A 20,415-nucleotide genomic window follows, 5' to 3' on the forward strand; every position below is an offset into this window, starting at 1 on the left:
ACTTTTCCTGACAACTGTATTTAAAATGACAAGCCTCCTGCTTCTCTGGCACTTTGTGACCTCCTTTCCCCCAATCAGGGTGGTTCCAGCTCCTTTGAATCAAGTTCCTTGAATCTAGTTCCTTTGAATCACGATCTAGCCACAGGACATTGAAGATCTGGGAAGAAGAACAGCTCTATGTCCCTGATGTACAGTCAATAACTATCTCTTACCACTTAACTTATCCCGGGAGACCTATGCATTCCTATCATGCTTTACTTTTACTCATCGAATTTCCTCTTTCTGAAACTATTTCCCTCTTCCTTCATTCCTCCTTGGCTGGCTAGCTAACTCCTCCTGACCTTTGTAATTGAACTCATGACTTATCTATGTTGGAGAACTTTCCCTGGCCACCACCTCCCAACCCCAATCTGAGTTGGAAGCCCCTACCCAGAGTCCCGTGACACTGCACTATATTACAATTTGTTGGTTTCCTTGTCTGTCTCTGCTTCTAGATTCTTATGAAAATTTTTAGAAGAGAGATGACTAATAGGTCTGGTTAAATAGTTTGCCCCTCAACATTTAACATAGTGCCCTAGTGTAGATACTCAATATTTTGAATGCATGAATATTTGTATAACCCATGTAAAGGCATATTAGTGCTAGAAACCACCCTGTCTCCTATGATCTAAGAACAATTTACTCCAAAATCCCATCTCTGTAGAAAAACAAAGCTATCTGTAACATTTGACAGAAAGAGGATCGGAGGGGTGCATGGGAGCACCTCTACCTCCTCGTAAGGGGTCTTTGCTCTGTGCGAGGTCCAAAGTTGGTGTAAAACTCAGCCCTTTCTTTAGTATTCATAGCCCATGCCCACAGCAAGCACCGTGAGTTCAGGAGCTTTACTGAAACTGTGGGGGTGCCCCAGAGGCCAGACATCACCAATTCATTTATTTCTCTCTTGCTATCCTTTCTCTGTATCCATCTGTCCTTCTGAAAGAGACCCAAACTCTTCTTCCTCTCTTATGAAAGACAGCATCCCTGAAGCCAGAGTCTTAGATAACACCCACCCAAGCCCTCATCTGGGGATGGTGGGGTGCTTGACCCCAAGAATTAAAGATTTGTGTTTCCAATAATAACTATTTCCTGTCTAAGAATTCTGAATTTAGCTTTTGAGATTTAAAAAAAAAAAAAACCTGGTATCTCATATCTGAATGAATGAATGTGAATGAAAATGGCATGATATCTAGTCTACTTGTGTTTTCTCCAGCCCCTACATCTATCTACATGGATTATACATATACACATAAAGACATATATTTTTCATGTATCTGTGTATATATACATGTCTGTGTATGTGTGTGTGATACTAGAGCCAAAAGCTATCAAGGCACTAAGATTTGTACTGCGTGTGTAGTGTATAAGATCTCCCTCTACTCCTTTGATAATGTATTCATTTATTTAGCAAATGCTCACTGAGTATCTTCTATGGGCTAGACATTATAGTAGATGCTGGGGATAGAATAGTATCTCTTTCTGCCTAACGAGAGATGGTCAGTCATGAAAGTTATAATTACCAAGGAGAAATATACTGTGCTAGGAGACTGTAACAAAGGAGACCTCGTTAGTGTAGAGTGGAGGGTTGAAAAGAAATACTGATGAAGTGACCTTTGAGCTGAGATCCAAACAATGACTAACCACTCACTAGGCCTGGTTACTAGGGGTAGAGGAGAATGTCACTGGCGAAGGAACACACTGACGGTAGGAGGGAATTGATCATGTCTGAGGAACTGGGAGAGGACCATGTGGTTAGAGCACAGAGTGTGGCCAGGACAGTAGAATGAGCCAGCCCGTGCAGGACATTGGAAGGGCCAATCTGTAGGAGTAATGGAAGCCACTGGCAGGTTCAAACAGGGGATTGGTATAATCTGATGTATATTTTATAAAGATCACTGACTTCACTGTGAGGAACAAATCAGAAGGAGGCAAGGGTAGATGTGGGAAGACCAGGTAAGAAGGTAGTAAGGCAGCCTGGCGGGGAGTGAAAGATTCAAGAGCTCTTTTGGAGGTGAAACAATGGTCTAGACTTGTCACCTGGGGAGTCGCAGCTCTAGTGATGGTTATTGCAGCGTTGAGCTGCATGAGATTTTCTTGAAGTAGAGAGCATAGCATGAGAAGAAAAGAAATGGTAAAGAACTTTCCCGTTTAATGGTTGAATACAGAAGGATGAGGCTGCAAAGGAGCCAAGATGGTCAGAGGTAGGAGGAAAGCCAGGAGTGGGGGCACAGAGCTAGGGGACAAAGTATTTCAGAAAGAGCAAGTGTTCCACACAGTGGAATCCTGCTGCACAGTGAGCCAGGATGAGATTAAAAAGCAAAAAAAAAAAAAAAAAAAAAAAAAGGTAGTGTGGGTAGGATGGGTTCCTTGGTGACTTGAGAGCATTTTCTCCTTGTCATCATAGGGATGAGGTGAATTTCAATGGGTCTGGAAGTGTGCAGTGAGTGAGAAATAGAAAAAGTGAGCTGAACCAATTTGTAAAAGATGGTTTGACTGTGAAAGGGATTAGGGTATTTAGAGCATAATGATTTATTTACTAAACATATAAATATTAGGAATGTCCATGTAATTCAAAGAGTTTGTGGGGTGGTTGTTATTGTTCCCTTGTTACTGGAAATGAAAAGAGGAAAGCCGTGTACAATATGCTATCTAGCTGGGCTTAGCAGTGTTTGAATATTTCAAACAGGTAAAGAATATGGCAGATAGCATTTTACTGTTCAATATACAAAGGGCTTTTTGTGTGCATTTTGTTTAGTCCTCATGAAATTTTATATGTCAAGAAACTAAGAGTCAGAGAGGTATTTAATAACTTTCCCAGTTAATAAAGGGTATGGAAAATGAAGAAATAAATGTATCTTCAGATTAAGAGTACTTCAAGGAAGACGATTTTCTGAAGTATTGTTTGTTGATATGTATGTAGACACTGTAGATACACTCATATATGTAAGCATTATACTATAAGAAAATACGAAAGCTTTTGTTTGAAATTTTTTTGAAAGTTAGCAAATTCTTAAGTGTCTTGCTAGTATTTGTCTTAAGTCTAATTATTTATTTAATGGGTTTTTTATTTTGATAACATTTATTGGTACCTTTTGAAGCTGAATGTGTTTGATTTCTCAAGTACAGGTATGTTTCAAACTCATTTCCCAATTCAGATCCATGGTTTAATAAAGATGACTGTTGAAGACATAGTCACATCTAAGAGTTGAAAAATCACTCTACCCTACAAAAAAAAGCACAAGTAGGACATTCTTCACTTATTTGATCATTATAGTTCCAGTTTGAGACTCAAGAGTTTCTAATTAGTTTTTTTAAAAGTGGCTTTAGTGAGATATAATCACATTCCACATAATTCACCCATTTAAAAGGTACAACTTAATGATTTTTGGTGTGTTCACAGTCGTGCAACCATCACCACAAACAATTTTCATTACCCCAAAAAGAAACCTCATCACCCCCTCAATCTCTCCATCCTTCCCTCCCCCAGCCCTAGGCAACCATGATCTACTTTCTGTCTCTCTCGATTTGCTTATTCTGGTCATTTCATGTAAATGGAATTATACAATATGCAGTTCTTTGTGATGGGCTTCCTTCACTCAGCATAATGTTCTAATTGGCTTTGGAGGGATAAACCCTGTGTATATCCAGATGCAAACCAGCACTGGTGTGTGTCAGTCCACCTGTGATCTACATTATTCTGAGGTAACATTCTGACCCAAGTACGAGGTATGTAAGGCCTATGGTTTCGTTCCTAATACCCAGTTGCCCAGCCAAGTTTTTTGACCATTCTGGGTACAGACTTTTTCCTTTGGACGAATACAGTCGCTAAGAGGAATGATTTAGACGTAATAATTATATCAGTTGAATTCCCAAACAAAGGGTAAAGAATGAAAACACCTTTGATTACATATATATAGGTTGTCCACACCAGGGTCATATATGTATAGTTGTCTGATTCAAGCCCAGATACCTGGCTGTAGTGGGGTTCTTTAGCAGAATGTGTCTGGCAGTCCCCTATGGAATATAATCTATGTAGGTCTCTTCTAGAGTAGATTTTCTATTCCCCCCCCCTCCCCCGCCCAGGATTTTCCTCTGGTACCACTCACCACTCACCATGCTAAGCCTTAAAATGTCCCCCCTCTGCATTTAGCATCAGAGCTCAGGAACTTGAAATATGCATTTTTTAAATTTCAATCTTTTATCATTTGTGTTTGACTTAAATCAACATGAAGTCTTCCTTCCTGTAGCTTTAAAAAACAAAATGTATGGAAAATAACCACAAAATAGTACATTCTCTTTTGTGCCTACCTTTACTAACCAAAGTTTAAAAATTCTTAATATTTTATTAGCTGTATATATAAATTTCCCCTTCCATAGAAATCCCTGAATTGTAGCTGGGCAAAAGCTGTTTTTATTTTACTATTTTAATGCATTGAATTTAATATAACTCCCTAGCCATTCAGTCCAAGGCCAACACCATGAAAAAGAACTGTGTAGGTTTATTGTGCCAATATTGTGCTTTTGATTTCTGAATTTTGTCTTTAGTTTCTTTTGATAAAAGTGTGTTTTGGGGTAGAAAACTAAAAGCTCTATGTGTGTGTTTGTGTTTGTATCTGTGTGTGTACACATGTGTGTTTCACATGGAAAGCACTAGGAAGGACACTATACTGTCCTGGTTTTACTAAAAAGAGACACTGCAGTACAGTATGTTAATATGGAAGGTAATGATTCACATTGTTTGCATGCGGTCCAAATTACTAGAAACAGAAATTGCTATGTGCCCTACCCATTAACAAACCGTTGTTGCTGACCTATTCACTATGATGTCTGAGGGCAGAGATTTTAGTCTGTTTTTTGTCACTGATACATCCTCAGTATCAAGTACAAGTTGTGGTGCATAATTGGCACACACGGGGATATTTGGCGAATTGATGTATTTGTTGAGTGAATTCCTTGAGGATAAACTCCTCAACCCAGCATTCTGTGCCCTTCATATCTGATTCTGATTAGTATCTCTCACGTAAACCCCAGTGATAAACTTAAAAATTTGCTCTAGTCACAATTCTGTATGTTGCTACAACAATCCTCTATCATGGGCCTTGAAGCTTGGGGCTTTTGGAAAAGGATGGGCATCTCGTAAAACTGAGGGAGAGGTAGAACTGGCCCAGAACCATGGAGGGCGTGAGGTAGGAATTAGGTAAGCAGAGAAGAGAGAATTCCAGGCTGAGAAAGCAGAGTCCAGATAAATCTCTCCTTTCCTCTAAAAATGTATTCTGACTCCACTAAGCCCACAGGTCCTTCAACTCACAGAGAGAAACATGCTCTAGGTTCTAAAAACTGCCCACGTACTTTTGAGCAATTCAATATGTCTTAGGTTTTGATTAATTATATCTGGGGCTTGCCTCTTTATCCTTGTAACCTACCCGTGCTTTTTGAGGGGCTCCAGCAAACTTTATTCCTTGTTCTTAGGTGTTAAAAACAAAAATGCAGACAGCCAGCTATGGCCTTAGCAGTCTAATACCTGAAATCTTAAAACACTCAAGGCCCTATCTTTCACTAAAATGCTTCACAAGCACTTAACTTTTCAATGAGTTAAAATAACTCTCTCAACTCTAGTATCTATTATTCCATTATGTTTTGGTTTTCCATATTTAATCTATCTCTCACGATGACCATTTAGTAGCTAACTTCAGGTATAAATATATTTTCAATTCTGCCAAAAATGTAATAGGTAACAAGAAAGTGAATGTAGGCTGACTTTGCCTTTAAACATTGGAACTCTGGGTACAGCCTGCGTCCAAGGCAACCTTGGTGGTCTAACAACATTGAATACGTGCCCTCCGGTTGGACAATAAACGACATTTGTGGATTTGCCAGTGACCTCTCTCCTTTGTGCACCGCCGGTCTCTGGTGTCATTGTTAATTAGTCTTCAGGTCTCCCATTTGTCTGCCAGAAAGTCTCTCGGCTACACCATGTGAATAAGTGGGAGCAGGCGAGCTGCCTGGCCACTGGAACGTGCCACTGTGCCGAGACCGTCCGGTGCGTTGGTCAGAGGGCAGACCCCTGCTCTGATCACGGAGAGAAGTTTCCTTCCAACAGGCCCCGTGGGAGGCTGGGCCTGTCAGGGTGCAGGGAGGACCTCCCAGCTCCACAGCAGGGGAGCTGCTCTTGTGCGGGCTGGCTTCAGGTTCTGATTTCAGAACCGTGAGGCTCAGCTGCCTAGGGCTCTTGCTTCATATTTGCTTTATCTTTCTCAGGAGTTTCTTCAGTGAATCCTAACAGTGGGTGGTACAAGTTCAGCAGGGCAACAGAAATTATTATCCCTGTGTTCTAAACAGGAGACTCGCACGGGGCCACGTTTTTATAAATATAGTGTGGGGCCTTTGTAGTCACTGATTCTCAGCCATGACTCCCTTGCCATTCTGGTTGTGACGTGTTTCCTAACCAATTTTGCTAAATCATAAAAATAACAAATAATCTTTGTGAGGCCCCTTGCCAGTGCCAGGCATTGTGCACACCATTTTATGTGTGTTATCTCACTTAATTCTGATTTCATATCAGTCAGGGGGTCCCCATTTTGCAGATGAGAGAAACAAGCCACAGTCTACCTGAGCCCGGGTAGGACTCTTGATCCAAGCACAAGCCCTTTACAACATCACCCTAGGACCTCATAACATCTGAACTATTTGATGGACCCCGTGGGCTCTGTCACCACAGCCAGGACAAAGGGAGAGCCACAATGATCAATCTTTTTAATTCAGGTAGAAGTGGAAGTTTTGCTTATTGGGAAGATAAGCTCTGCCTTTGGCTTTGCTTTGGCTAGGGAGAAGCAAACTTCAAAAAATTATTGTCTTGGGTTCAATTATGTCCTATTACCAAAGTACAGGCATGCCTTACCATGTATTATTTGTGTTTGTGAAAAATAGTTCTCTCTAAATGGAATTGTTGGGATTTGAATGTAGTAGAGGGCTAGTTAAAGGATTTATTTTTTTTTATATTTTATTTATTTATTTGACAGAGAGAGACACAGCGAGAGAGGGAACACAAGCAGTGGGAGTTGGAGAGGGAGAGGCAGGCTTCCCGCGGAGCAGGGACCCCGACGCGGGGCTCGATCCCAGGACTCTGGGATCATGACTTGAGCCGAAGGCAGATGCTTAATGACTGAGCCACCCAAGCATCCCTAGTTAAAGGATTTAGAAGATTCTCCCAATTTATACTGTAAGAGATTCCAGGTTTCTTTTAAACATGGCTACCTGTGTTCCCAGAATCGTAGCTGGATATCATCAGGAAAGTTCATGTGGCCATGAAAGTTCCTGGAAAAAATGCCAATTCTTGAAAGCAGACATCTTCCAAAGTTTCTCAGACCAGTCTCCTGCTTCTAGGCCTACCTTCAGAACGACCCAGTCTGGAGGGTCATCCTGGCGACTTTGCCTGCGCCTTGCGCCATTAAGTAGTAGATGTTTTGGGAGGTCTTTAGAAGACACTGAGCCCTTTCAAATCAGCTTGGGACAATCACAGTGTTTCAGAGTACCAAGGGACACCAAGGGACCCTTGGTATACCTGTCCTAGAAAGGGAGGAAGGAGGGAAAAGATGAGGAAGTCACACTGCACTCCTGGAAAGCCCACTCTGAGTTTGGGTCAACATTGCTAATTTTTTTTAACCTTCCTTCACATAAGAATGTAGTTAAGATGAGGAAATCATACTTTTGGCCAGATTTTGGCCAGATATGCATGGAACTCTCTAGAGAAGTTTGGGGACAAGTTAATGAAACCTGCATGATGGCTTCACAGGGATTAATACGAGTACACAAATAAATATGATTAAAGGTAAAGCATAAATGTCATACAGAAGGTACTAGAGAAATTTGAAGGCTGCAAAAACTTTGGATTGGAAAGAGCTTTATGGTAGTGGCAGCATGTCAGACTTTTTAGCATGAGTGGGACTCTGTCAAATGCAGTGGTAAGTATGTATGAGACGTGAACAGATTGGGCAGAGAACCACACGAACACAGACATGGAAGTGGGAATGTTGGCTGATGTCATTTAGAAACACTGCAGAATTTTGGTTTGGTTGGTCAAATCTAGGTGGGAAATAGAGCTGAAAGGTAGAAATGGTACCGTGATGGAAATGACCTGGAGTTTGAATTTAATTAGCAAAGAGCACCCACTCATGGTTTTATCTTGTCTTGTATCTCCTCTACTTTGTTTTTACTGAACGATTTTGCCTTGTAATTCACATGGACCAAAGAAAACTTAACAAGCCTCAGAGTTCACCCTTGATCTTCTCTCCCTTAGAACAACAAAAAGATCACACTTTCCACTCTTCCCATCTCGGTAAATGGCACTTCCAGCCATTCCCCCTGGGATGGCGAACTCTGGGTTTTGGGTGGTTTCCATATCACCAAATCAGAACTCTCTGATTTGAGGGGGGCATGTTTGTCAAAAAAGCACTCTATTATAAGTTACCTATTATATATGAGAAATTATCAATCTGTCTGTAAATTCTATCTGAAGTAAATCACATGGAAAACAATTTCACCGTGTGTTAGGGGAGTATTAACAGGAAGGGTGGGTGAATGGGAAGCAGGAAGGGAGAGATGCAGACCTCCCTGAACTGGGCTTGCCCCTCCTGCTGGCATGTGGGTGGCTCCAGGCAACTCGGATGCCTGGGAATTGCTGCAAAATCTATTTCAAGCTCTCTTTCTGGAGTATGAATCTGAAGAGGATCAGGGCCTTTAATTCCCTGGGAATTTGGTAGTTTTTAATTCTTTTCTTGTCCCAAGCCAGAGGTTTTTCTGCATCTCTAAAAGGAAAGTTGAAGGTGATACGTTTCTTTGTTCCTGAAGAAAGGTGTGGAGTGAGCTAACTATGTCTGTGTGTGTTGTTTCTGTTTTCTTTTTTTCCCCTGAAATTTAGATAAACCGTGATTGATAAGGATTTTGCACAATTAATACTGAAGAGCGTAGCAGAGAGTGTAAGCTTAGCAAATACATGTTCTTAAGGAAATCTAATTCCAAACTTTCCTTCACAGCAAGTGAGAAACAGATGATCGTGGTATGCAAGGAGTCACCAAAGGAGTATCTCCAGCCTTTCAAGGACAAACTAGAAGAGTTCTTCCAGAAAGGTAGGGAACGGTGTCAGCTGCGCATACACAAAACTCTGCCACATCCCCCACTCACTGGATCTTTCCCTGAGGCCCACAACCCCTTGCATCCCTGCCAACCACCGGCAGCTCCAAGGATTCCACCAGCCTACCGTCCCATCATGATAACGTACTCAGTGCAGATAGAATTTTCTGCCACTTTTCATATCACCTTTCAAACCCTTTTTAATATCAAATCCTTTAATCTAAATCTAAAAACAGGAGTAATCCATTACTCCTGTTCTTATAAACCTTTTGAGGGAAGACTTTTTCTCTGTCTCTTCATGGAGCCCAAGAGGATCCTCAGTACATGTTCCCTGACAAACGATGTAGGTTCAGAGTTTATATAGTCATGCCTTTCAGATTTGTGGTCAGCCCGAACAGGTGGATGGTGATCCTAACCCTGGTTTATCAGTGTAGCATCTTGGAAACTTGTATAGTATTTTTTATTCCTTTTCTGAATGGGAAATTGGGGCCAGGTGAATGTCACACATCCAATCATTTGGCACTCGTTAGCCTTTTGGGGTTGGTAGATGGAAGTGATATGCATGAGACCACTTTGTGCACTGACACACTTATTTAGAAATCTTATGAGGCTATGTTCCTTCCTCCATGATTTTGGCAGGGGTAGGGAACTTTGGTTGATCTCTGTTATTGAACATAGACATTTAATGCCTTTGGATATTCCCTATTCTAATTTGTCAAATCCAGTTTACGATGTGAAACAAAAATAAGTGTGAGGGACAAACTTGCTGTTATAAAATAAGTAAGTCATGGGGATGTAATGTACAGCATGGTGACCCTAGTTAAATATACAACATGGTATATTTGAAAGTTGAGAAGAGAGTAGATCTTAAAAGTTCTCATCACAAGAAAAAAATGTTGTAACTGTGTGGTGATGGATGTTAACTAGACTTACTATGATGATCATTTTGCAATATATACATAAATGATCATGTTGTACATCTGAAACTAATATGTTATGTGTCAATTATATTAATAAAAAAAGCATGGGGTAGTTAGAGGGAGCTTTTGTTTTTGCTAGAAAGAGGAACTACATGTAGGAACCTTTGGGGAGGTATCAACATGCTCTTTCTATTTATTAATAAGGCCATATGATACCACATCATCAACAAAAGACCATTTAAGCAGGGTGAATCCATAAAGTATGGCCAAACCACCTTGGGAATTGGCAGGAAGATTCTCAGTCCATGAGTCAGACGAACTCTGTTCCAGCTATTCCTTTGGTGCAGAGATCATTGTTCCCTCCTCCTTGATGAGGGCTTGTTTGTGTTGAAGCGGAAGTCAGGCGTTCTCTCTTGGCCACTGCTGAACCTCATATATGACGGAAACAATGTCATCCGACAAAGTGCCATCTAAAGAGCAGTGATCCTACCCCTTATGTGTTATGTGACTAAAATTAGGTATGCTTTATATGTGATTTTTCAAAGTAGATGCATTGCTTTAGGATCATGCCATGTAAATGTAACCTAAATGGCCTGAAGAAAAAGCGCGAAGGATTTCCTTTTGCAGATCCCCAATTAATCATTTCTGTTTTTGACATATGTAGAACTAACTTGATATGAAGCTCATATGTACTTAGATTCTGTTTTTATTTTTAATTGTTATTATTCTATATCTGCAAAATTCCGCACTGTATATATGTAGGTATTACCAGCCTGTATGCTATGATGGCCCTCCCTCCTTTCTCTTGGAACCAGCTAGTGTCTTAAAACTTATATTGCAAATCTTAATTTTTGTTGTTGTTGGAAAAAGAGAAAGTACAAATAGATTTAGAACCTTGAAAATCTTCAGTGCCTTAGAAAAGGAATTTGCAAACCACTGTTTGGGGTTATGTGTTTGCTTCTTCTCTGTTAGGTTTCTCAAGAAACTTCTGGTCTGTTCTGATAGAGGAAATTGAGTTGAGGCTGTCTGGACCATATGTCAGCGAGGCAAGGGTGTGGCCACAGTAAGATGTTCTAGGAAAACCCTACAGCAGTAATTCTCAACCTTGGCTGTAGACTAGAATCACCTGGGGGGAGATTTTTTAAACATTTTGATACCCAGACCGAACTCCAGACCTCCTGTCAGCATCTCTGGGGGTGGGACCAGGCATTAGCATTATTAATTTACTCCCCAGGTGATTCCAGTGTGTAGTTCAGGTTGAGAACCTCTGTGGTCCAGCTTAGGTCACCATTCAGTATGTCTTCAAAGATGTTTATTCAGGGCACCTGACTGGCTTCGTCGGTGGAGCATGACTCTTACTCTCAGGGTTGTGAGTTCAAGCCCCACATTAGGCATGGAGGCTACTTAAACTTAAAAAAAGTATTTATTCAAGAGTCTGCTGTACCTCAGGCACTCCTTGTTCCTCTCTCAGGGACTGTCTTACTGGAAAAAGATCTCCAACTGAATAAAGGAGTCGGTTCTCCCTGAACCAACATAGTGAAAGGAAGATGGGAAGGACATTAGAAATAACCTCCAATCATGCTTAAAACAAAAACAGCTAAAGCAAAGCACAGAAAGAATTTAAAGGAAAGCTACCATTTGTACAGAATTTTTAAATATAAAAATAAAATGTAATATCATTGGAATCTTAAACATTCCTAATATTGTGTGGTGAAAAGAGCCACTGTTGAAATAGCCTGTCACTGTCATCTTACTACTTAACTGAGTTGGTCAAAAATCAATCTAGAATTGTACTGTCCAATGTAAATGGCAAGCACTACCCATATGAAGCTGTGGAGCAATTGAAATGTGGCTGATCCAGGATGAGATCACACAGCGGATTTTGAAGACGTAGTGAAAAAAAACACAAAATATTTCTGATTTTTTACATTGATTACACAGTAAAATGCTATTTTGAATATGCTGGGTTTTAAAATAAGAGATTATTATTAAGATTAACTTACCTGTTTTAGGTTTTAAGCATGGCTACTAGAAAATTTAAAATGATATATGTGGTTCACAATATACTTCTATTGATCAATACTAGTCTAGACACATGGTCCCTTGGCCTTTTGCGTGTTATTCCTTCACTCCCCTCTTCATGTTCTCGCTCAGCTTGAAGCCTGGGTTACTGGAATGCAGTTTCCAGAGCTAGCCTTCCCCACTTCTGCTCCGGTGCTGACCATTGTTTGGCTCACAGGTTGGGGGGGAGGTTGCTTAACTGAAGGAGATGACAGCGTGCTACTTCATCAAGCTGCTCCCCTGTGGCGCAACAGGTGGGACTCTGCCATGTTGCAGAATATACAAATGTAACATCTCTTGGCTACTATGGAGTTCTAAACAGTAGGATCTTTTTTATGTAGGTGTTTCACTGAAGGAAGGATTTTCCTTCCACCATACATATGCAGTATAATATGGCAATTATACAGTGTTAAGTGTAGGATCTCGTCTAAATGTGCCATTCATTGTAAGAAACATCATTATTACAAGCACTACTAAGAAAGAAAAACTGTTGGCAGTTAAGCCATGATGTGTCATAGATGATAAGATGTACCTCAAAAGCAGGTGCTAAAATATGAAAATTACATCAAGTTTGAAGTTGATGTAATACAGTACCATAATGAGGCATATAGTATTAGGGAGGAGGAATGCCTAACACTTCCAGGTAAGTCAGGAAAGACTTTGAACAAAGATGTTTTTGGTCAGATTGGACAAAAAAAAAAAAAAAAAAGCCAAGCTACTGATAATGATGGCGGTGACAGCAGATCAGTGGATGAGAGCTCACATTTGCAGAGTGCTGCCGTACCCCAGACACTGTGGGGAGAAGATCTTCTTTCTTGTTTAGTCCTCGTGACAACCCTCTGGAATCATCACTATTATCACCCTGTTGTACAGACAAGGAAATTGAGGATTAGAAATTCTCAGCAGACAGGTTATGAAGGGCATTCCAAGCAGAGGAAAACACTGCAAATCTCGGGATGAAAGACATGAAGTATTTGGGGAATGGCAAGAGACCTGGCGTGGCTAGATCACAGGGCATATGGGAAGAACACAAGACCAAAACGGGGAGGAGAGTCACAATAAGACTTGCTAAGCAATCTGAACTTAGTCTTATAGGCAACAGGGAGCCTTTGAAAAGTACCATGTATGGGAGTGACATGGTCACATTGGGTTTGTTTTGTTTTGGTGCATGGGATCCTTTGCTTTTTGTTGTTAAGAAATACACATTATAACCAAGAGCAATATGAAGAAGAGTTGGGATAGCAAAAGACCAGGAGGTAGTCTATCGAGTTATTCTGCAGTAGTCCAGGCAAATGATGGTAAGAACAAAAGCAATCACAGAAAAATAACAAAGGAAGGGACATATTTATGAAGCTTTTAGGAGTTACAAGACTAGATAACCCAGTTGAAGTACAGAAATAGGAGCAAAGGATCACTCCCCCTTTTTCTTGCTTGGGTAACTGTCTTGATACTGATGAGGAGAACCAGATTTGGGACGGAAAGCAACACAGTAAGCTTTGAACATGTTGATTTGACATACGAATGAGATACCCTGGGAGAGACGTTGGGTTCATGGGAGAGCACTGGATGAGACTACAGTCTCACAGAGGGTAGAAGTTCAAGTCAGAGGAATGAATGAGAGAGCCCAAAGAAAGGGTAAAATGAGAACTTCCAGTAGTATTGGAGTTTCTAAGCACAGGACATAATATAATAACCATAATTGAGAAAAGGTACTTCCATACTTTCATAATATTTGAGTATTTGGCGGGAAAGCCAATTATCTATTAGATGTCTTATCACTCATAAAGTCTTAAGCAATTGAGTTCTTTATTCCTGAGAAGTCACATACATGCATGGTGACTCAGTTGATTCATAGGCTAATTTTTGTATGAGCTACAATTCAGTTCTTCTAACAGTCATGACGATTTAATTTTTCTTTTCTAAATCATATCCTGTTGCCACACTCCACACAAGTGGAGATGATGTGTTTGTCCTTGTGTCATCCTTCCCTTCTCAGAATGCCCTTAAATAGTTACTTGACCAAACTTTGGGGCATGTTCTTAACTAATTTCATTTCCTGGGCAGAATAGAAAGTAATTTTAATGGCTCCATCTTTCAGAGTTACAATCCATGGTTCTGAGCCTTTTTCCTTACGTGGTTTTTCTTTCCCACAGTAGGCTCTTGTTGATTCCAATTTACAGCTCAGTTCAGAGTAACCTTGTGCAGGCATTATTTGAGCTCATGTTTTCCCACCCTCAGATCAAACATAGTCATAATGATATGGCCTTCAAAAATGTGATGCTCACATTAAAAGTCCCCGTAAACATGGCAGGGATCCTGTAATTGAAAGAAGGCGCAGAGCAACTGATTAGATCCCAGGTATAGATCTTGTAGGTGGTCTTTGCATGCTGTTAAATTGGTCATTTGTATTTATAGCTTTGGCAGGGAGGGCTGGAACCTAAACTGGTGCTAAGACCAGCACGCTCCCACACTTGGCCCCATCTCATTCTGCATCAGTTTTACTCGGCATCCATGAGTGGAACCAGATCACAGTGAATCTGAATGAGCCATGCTAGTTCTCCTTCCTCGAACGATCCTCCAAGGTTCTTTGAGCAGATGAGATTAGACATGTTCTTTATGTCAAGAAACTTTTCCAGTAGAAAGTAAATAGATAAATTTACAAAACTAAAAAACAGACAAAACAACAACTCTGATTTCCCGCACTGAATGCAGAAAGGATTACCTAAATAGCTAACTACCCCATGACAGCTGAGACTGGTCCTATTCACTCTCTCATCCCGACATAATGGAGGCTCAGCCTGGCCCATATTCGGTGTTAATAATTACTTGTGGAATTAATGAACAAACAGCCTGAATCTTATAAGGTGCCTGGAGGCTTTTTTTTTTTTTTTTTCTCTGTGAGTTTCCTGTTTAAATTCTTTCAGAACTAGTAAATCATGCCAGAATTTGGTGAGGTACACTTTTGGTCTATAATGCACATCTGTGGTTGTCAAACCTCCTGGATATCAAAACATCTTTCTATGTCACAAATATGCATACAGTCCTTTCTTAATAAATACTTAGATTAGTTTGACAAAGTCCATAACTGAACCTCAAACTCTAGACTAATCTCTTCAACCCCCAGCCTATTCAAGCGTTAAGCTTACAGAGAAGAGGAAGAACCAATGATCTGGACGGTGTAACCTGTGAGAAGCAATAATTCTTACATACTTTACAGAGCTTATGGAAGGAAGAACTCTGACTGGGGGAACGTGCACTCTCTGTGGGACAAACCGTCTTCCTGTACACCTCACGTTCAAAAAAGACCAGCAGGGCTGGCTCCAAATAACACCAGATGGTCAAGAATTAAGACAGTCCGTTGTGATTTCTGGGTCACTGAAGTAACGCAGTAGTAATCTTTGGAAAGTGATTTTCCAAAATTTTGATAAATTTTTTATCAAAAATTTATTAAGTAGAGTCTTTTCTGAAAGGGTTAGTTTGAATCCGTTTATTTTGGTTTTTTTCCTTCCCAGAAATTTCTACAAAGAGCACAATCCCCCCCCCATCCCAAAGTTAGATTCTCTCTTCCTCTCTCCCCTTCCTTCTCTCTCTCTTTCCTCCCTACTCACGCCCCCGCTTTATGTCTTTAATTTACTCAATTTTTCTTTTTTTGGCCAAACATCCAATAAATTGTCTTTCCCAAAACTCTAGTTCTCTTTTTCTCTTCCTTTCTCTCCAATGAAAATTTCACAAGAAGAAGAAAAATGTCTAAATTAATTTTGTGTGTGTATAAAACTGATAGAAATACTGGAAAAGATTATACCCACTCCCCCAAAAGAAAGAAAACTACAGGCCAATCTTACTTAGTTTTAAATTTTTAAATACAACGGCACATTTCATGACCAAATGGAGTTTATTCCCACAATGTAAAGATGATAGGATATTGGGAAGTCTATTAACATAACTCACCACTGTTAATAGCTCTAACAAGAAAACACCTATGATCATCTCTTTAGAAGCTAAAAAAGGCACTTGACAAAATTCAACATCCATTCTTTATTTAAAGCTGGCTAAAACATTAAGTACCATAGCCTGCCTTATTATAATAAAATCTAACGTGTCAGCCTCAGATTCGCAACTTATATCATAAACAAAAGATCAGTGTACCTAATATATAAGAGGTCTGAGACATTGTTAAGAAATAAGACCAACATTCAATACAAAGGCAAATAATATGAATAGTGACAGAAACTGTTCTTCAAACGTATGAGAAGATGCCACTCTCAAAATAAAAGAAGTACAAAAGAATTTGCATTGAAATTCCATTTTCCATTTACAGGATTGGCAAAATTACAAAAGTTTGATAACAAACTCCATTGGTGGTGTGGTACAGTAAAGCCCTGTCCTCCATTGTTTGTAGAAGTGTAAACTGTTACAATCCGTGTGGAGGTCTATTTAGTAGTATCTATTAAAGTTACATATGCACGTGCCTTTTGACTTGTCAGTTCTACTTCTGGATACAAACCCTCAGATGCTTACACATGCAAACTGATTTCTGTACCATGCTACTTATTGAGACATTGTTGGTAGCAGCAAAAAAGATTGGTGACAACCTCAATGAGGAAAGTGTCAAGTTATAGTTCCATATGATGGAATACTAAGCATCTGCTTAAAAAAAAATGAGGAAGTCTTTATGCATTGACATGGAAGAATCTCTAGGGCAAGTTTTAAGTGGAAAACAAGGGTGAGAAGAGTAGGCATATTACCATTATAAGTAAAGAAGAAGAAGAAAAATGGATACTACTTGACAAAAATCTCTGAGGATAAATAGGAATCTAATCTGGGACTGATATTTAGCTGGTTCTTACCGTATCAGCCATGCAGGTTGTCCGTCCTGTTTAGTTGGTACCCAGGCTGTTGTTAAATAGTTAAAATATTACCCCTGAAAATGACCAGATGGGTTCATTATGGAGAAGGTAGAAAATGGATGGATGGGGTTCAGAAATGACATGCAGACTTTTCATAAATCTTTTAATCAATGTGTACCTCTTCAAAAAATTAAACAACTAATTTTTTAAAACAAACATCTTTGGTACTTTGCACTTACATTTTTTTCTTTCAAGACTGCTTCTCCTCTTAGGTTTTCCCACTGTGGTATGAATTGGGGCCCCTTAGCCTGCTGCACCTAGCCCTTCACGTTCATTTTCCAAGGAATTAGAAATTAAATGCTCTGATTCACAGCCTCTTTCCCTCCACTGAAGACTGGACTGGACCACTTAGAAGGGGGAAATTTGAGGAGGGCCTTTTTGTATTTTCCCTCTCTCATGAAAGGAGAGGCAGATCTATGAGCTAATACCTTGGCTTTCTTTCCTAACCGTCTCCTCCTCAACACCCTTGCACAGCAGCTCTGGACAGTGGAGTCCTCCTAGCCTATATGTGTGCAGACACACACACACACACACACACACACACACACACACACACACACACACGTCCCTCAAGTGCTTTCTTCTGGACTTAGATTGCCATCACTCATTTCGCTCACGGTTCAGTCACACTCTTAGGATGGCTCTAACTGAAATGTCCATGAAGAGGCCTCTTTGCTCGGATATGTAGGGCGTTTTACTTTTCTCTCATCTTTTGTTTTCTGTTTCCATAGTCCTGTTTTCTATTATATTTGGGTCCTCTTACCTCACCATTATATAGATATCTTAAGTCTTTCGATGAACTCTTTCCTGAACATACAGTGAGAGTGTAAGGATCTACATTTCAGATTACCCTGAAACAGGCCACCTTCTAAACCACAGGGTAGCACCAGTTCTCATTCATTTATATCTTAAGATGATTTTCAGGATCGGACCTCTTCCATGGATGCATGTATTTTAAGCTTTATCTGTAATTTTTGAAAGAATAGCTTTGTCTGCTGTTTTTAAGCAGTGTCTCGGAACTACGTGTTAGTGGGAGAGAGGTGGGTGGTGGTTTGGAACGAAGTGTAGGATGAGTATTATTAACTCTTCCTGGGTCTTCTCTAGAGCTGCAGCTATTTAGACAGACGTGCGCATGCGTGTGCGCACATGTGCCGCCGGCTGCAACAGCTCCAAACTTAGGAGACCAAGCTGCTGGGTCATATGACTATAGGGCATTAATAAATACAATGTTATTTTTAGAGCATAATTATTATCCCACCCCTGCCTCCTGTGAGAAACACCAGTCGGTTGAAAGTTACCCTCAAGGGTTCAGCTCAGACAGGGAGTTGGGAGGATGCTTCTTGACTTCGACAGTTGAAGCACAGTGCTTCAACTTAATCCCCATGGCAGTTCTTTGAAGCTGATTTTGTTATTACTGACTTTCCAGATAAGGACACTGTGAGGATTTCAGTAGCTTACTCAATGTCAGTGTGATCTCAGTCCCACTGTTTATACTGTGCCCTCCTAATAATTTGGAAAATCACTCATTTTCTCTGGGTCCCAAGACCCTTGCAGGTAACTAGAAATAACTATTTTCTCTCACCATCTAAATGAGAAAAACATGAGAGGAGCAGACTTGCCTGCCACAGCCTACCCCCGAGGGACTCCTGTTCCTGGAGTCCTAATAGAAAGCCCTCATTCTACCTTCCCCAGCAGCAACAAGAAGTGTCATCTGTGCTTTGGAAAGAATTGTGGTGACAAGTAGTTAAGTATTTTATGGAATCAGTCTTGAGCTCTGCATTCTTGCATAATAGTTGTTTTCATGATAAATTGCTTCATGTAATTGTTGGCACCGCCACGACTTCCTCTCTGGATTCTTGACAACTATCAGCAAGGTTTTAATCAGTGATTGATTGCAATTGCCATCATGTGACTTCTCTTTGAATTACTCAGTGTCGTCTTCATGCCGGAACAACTTGACACCTACACTGCCTTCTGAGAGTTGTTTTGCTGAATACGTATCATATAATAAGTGATTCTGCAGATAATGTATGACTCTGGAAAGATCTCTTCATTCTTTCAAATAATACAGGTCTGTTTCTTCTGCTGAGTCCGTTTTGCCGTAGAAGAATGGTGGAGCGCTAGTAGGAGCTCAGGACTGAATGCGATAATGTGTGGGGAGCATTTAGCACAGAGCCTGGCACTCTATTTGTCAGTACCTGCTGCTACTGTTGCATTTTCAGTCATTTTATCACAGTCTTATCAGATGGTTCAGAGAGGGGAGCAAGGAAAGTCAATCACAAAAGTTTTACTCCCTCAGTGGTGTGAATAGCTGCAGTTCCGAATTCAAGCGGCAAATAATAAATAATTCCAGTGAAGTCTTAAGTACTAGAGGGAAGATCACATGCATCTTGTCCATCTCCTCTAAAAGTAAGTCAAAAGCAATGGTTTTCTACGGGATTGTATTCTTTCACCATTAAAATATTTTTTAAGTGTAAATGTAATTTCTATAGTTACATCTTATTGGTGGAAAGTATTCAAATAATTCCACTGAAGATGGCATGCCTTATGGATCTCATGTCATGGCTACCCCAATCAACAACATTACCACCTAGTGGCCACTGAGCTGCACTGCAAACACATGATCCTTGAGACCCACAGAGTCCGAGTGCCTTGTCTCAGTGGCTGAAATTGAAGATGAGAGTAAACACCGCTAGAGTAAACGACTTTATCTTTGATAACTGTTAATTACTGGAACATTCAAACTCTGTTTTATAGCAGATGGGAGAATTGTGAGACTTTGAAAGGTTACGAGCTGAGGCTAGAGAATGTGATCATTTAATTTTTTAATCCTTTTATTACTCTTTTGAATTGAGAAGAAATATATCTACCTTTCTCTACCGGTTTTTATATTTCAGTTTTGATTGGTTTCTACTCTTTTTCTTCTGAAAGTTAAAAATGTGCTTTTGAGTAGATCAACAGGGATAAACAATGGTTTTTTCACTATAGGAAATATGCAGTGTCAGTTCATGTCTCTTCATAAAGTCAGCAAAACTCAAGTGCTTAGCTTCTTGAAGTGCTGATCCTTGATAGCACACCCTTTCTCCACTTCTAAGTCTGGCACAGAACCTTTGTTATTTACCATTTCCTCTCTCCCCCTAGCGTCTACCAACTTGTTGACATTCACATTATTCATTGAAACCATTTGCCTACTGAGCTCATCCCACCATCCCAGGTCCTTGTTGAAATAAATGAAATATGGAGCAATTGTAATCATTCTAGGGAAGTGGCATATATTCAAGTAGGTAATGTAGGAATCCCCGAAGAAATCGGGATTGCTACTCTTCCCAGGAGGGCACTCTCCTTCCCTTACCGTCTTCCCT

General features: G+C 40.2%; 1 protein-coding gene across 6 annotated transcripts in view; it reads left to right on the forward strand.

Annotated features, from left to right (window-relative positions):
- Positions 1 to 20,415, forward strand: part of FMN1 (formin 1) — a 443,362-nt gene that overhangs the window by 322,990 nt on the left and 99,957 nt on the right. For all 6 annotated transcript variants that reach the window (XR_003515832.2, XR_003515833.2, XR_003515834.2 and 3 more), the window contains one exon: positions 9,069 to 9,161. Coding sequence is in view for 2 of the 6 variants with exons in the window: in XM_027571393.2 (XP_027427194.2) it covers positions 9,069 to 9,161 (93 nt within the window). In the remaining 4 variants the exon portion in view is untranslated. The remainder of the gene's footprint in view (positions 1 to 9,068; positions 9,162 to 20,415) is intronic.

This window comes from Zalophus californianus, chromosome 6 (assembly GCF_009762305.2).
Source record: "Zalophus californianus isolate mZalCal1 chromosome 6, mZalCal1.pri.v2, whole genome shotgun sequence".
Classification (NCBI taxonomy): domain Eukaryota; kingdom Metazoa; phylum Chordata; class Mammalia; order Carnivora; family Otariidae; genus Zalophus; species Zalophus californianus.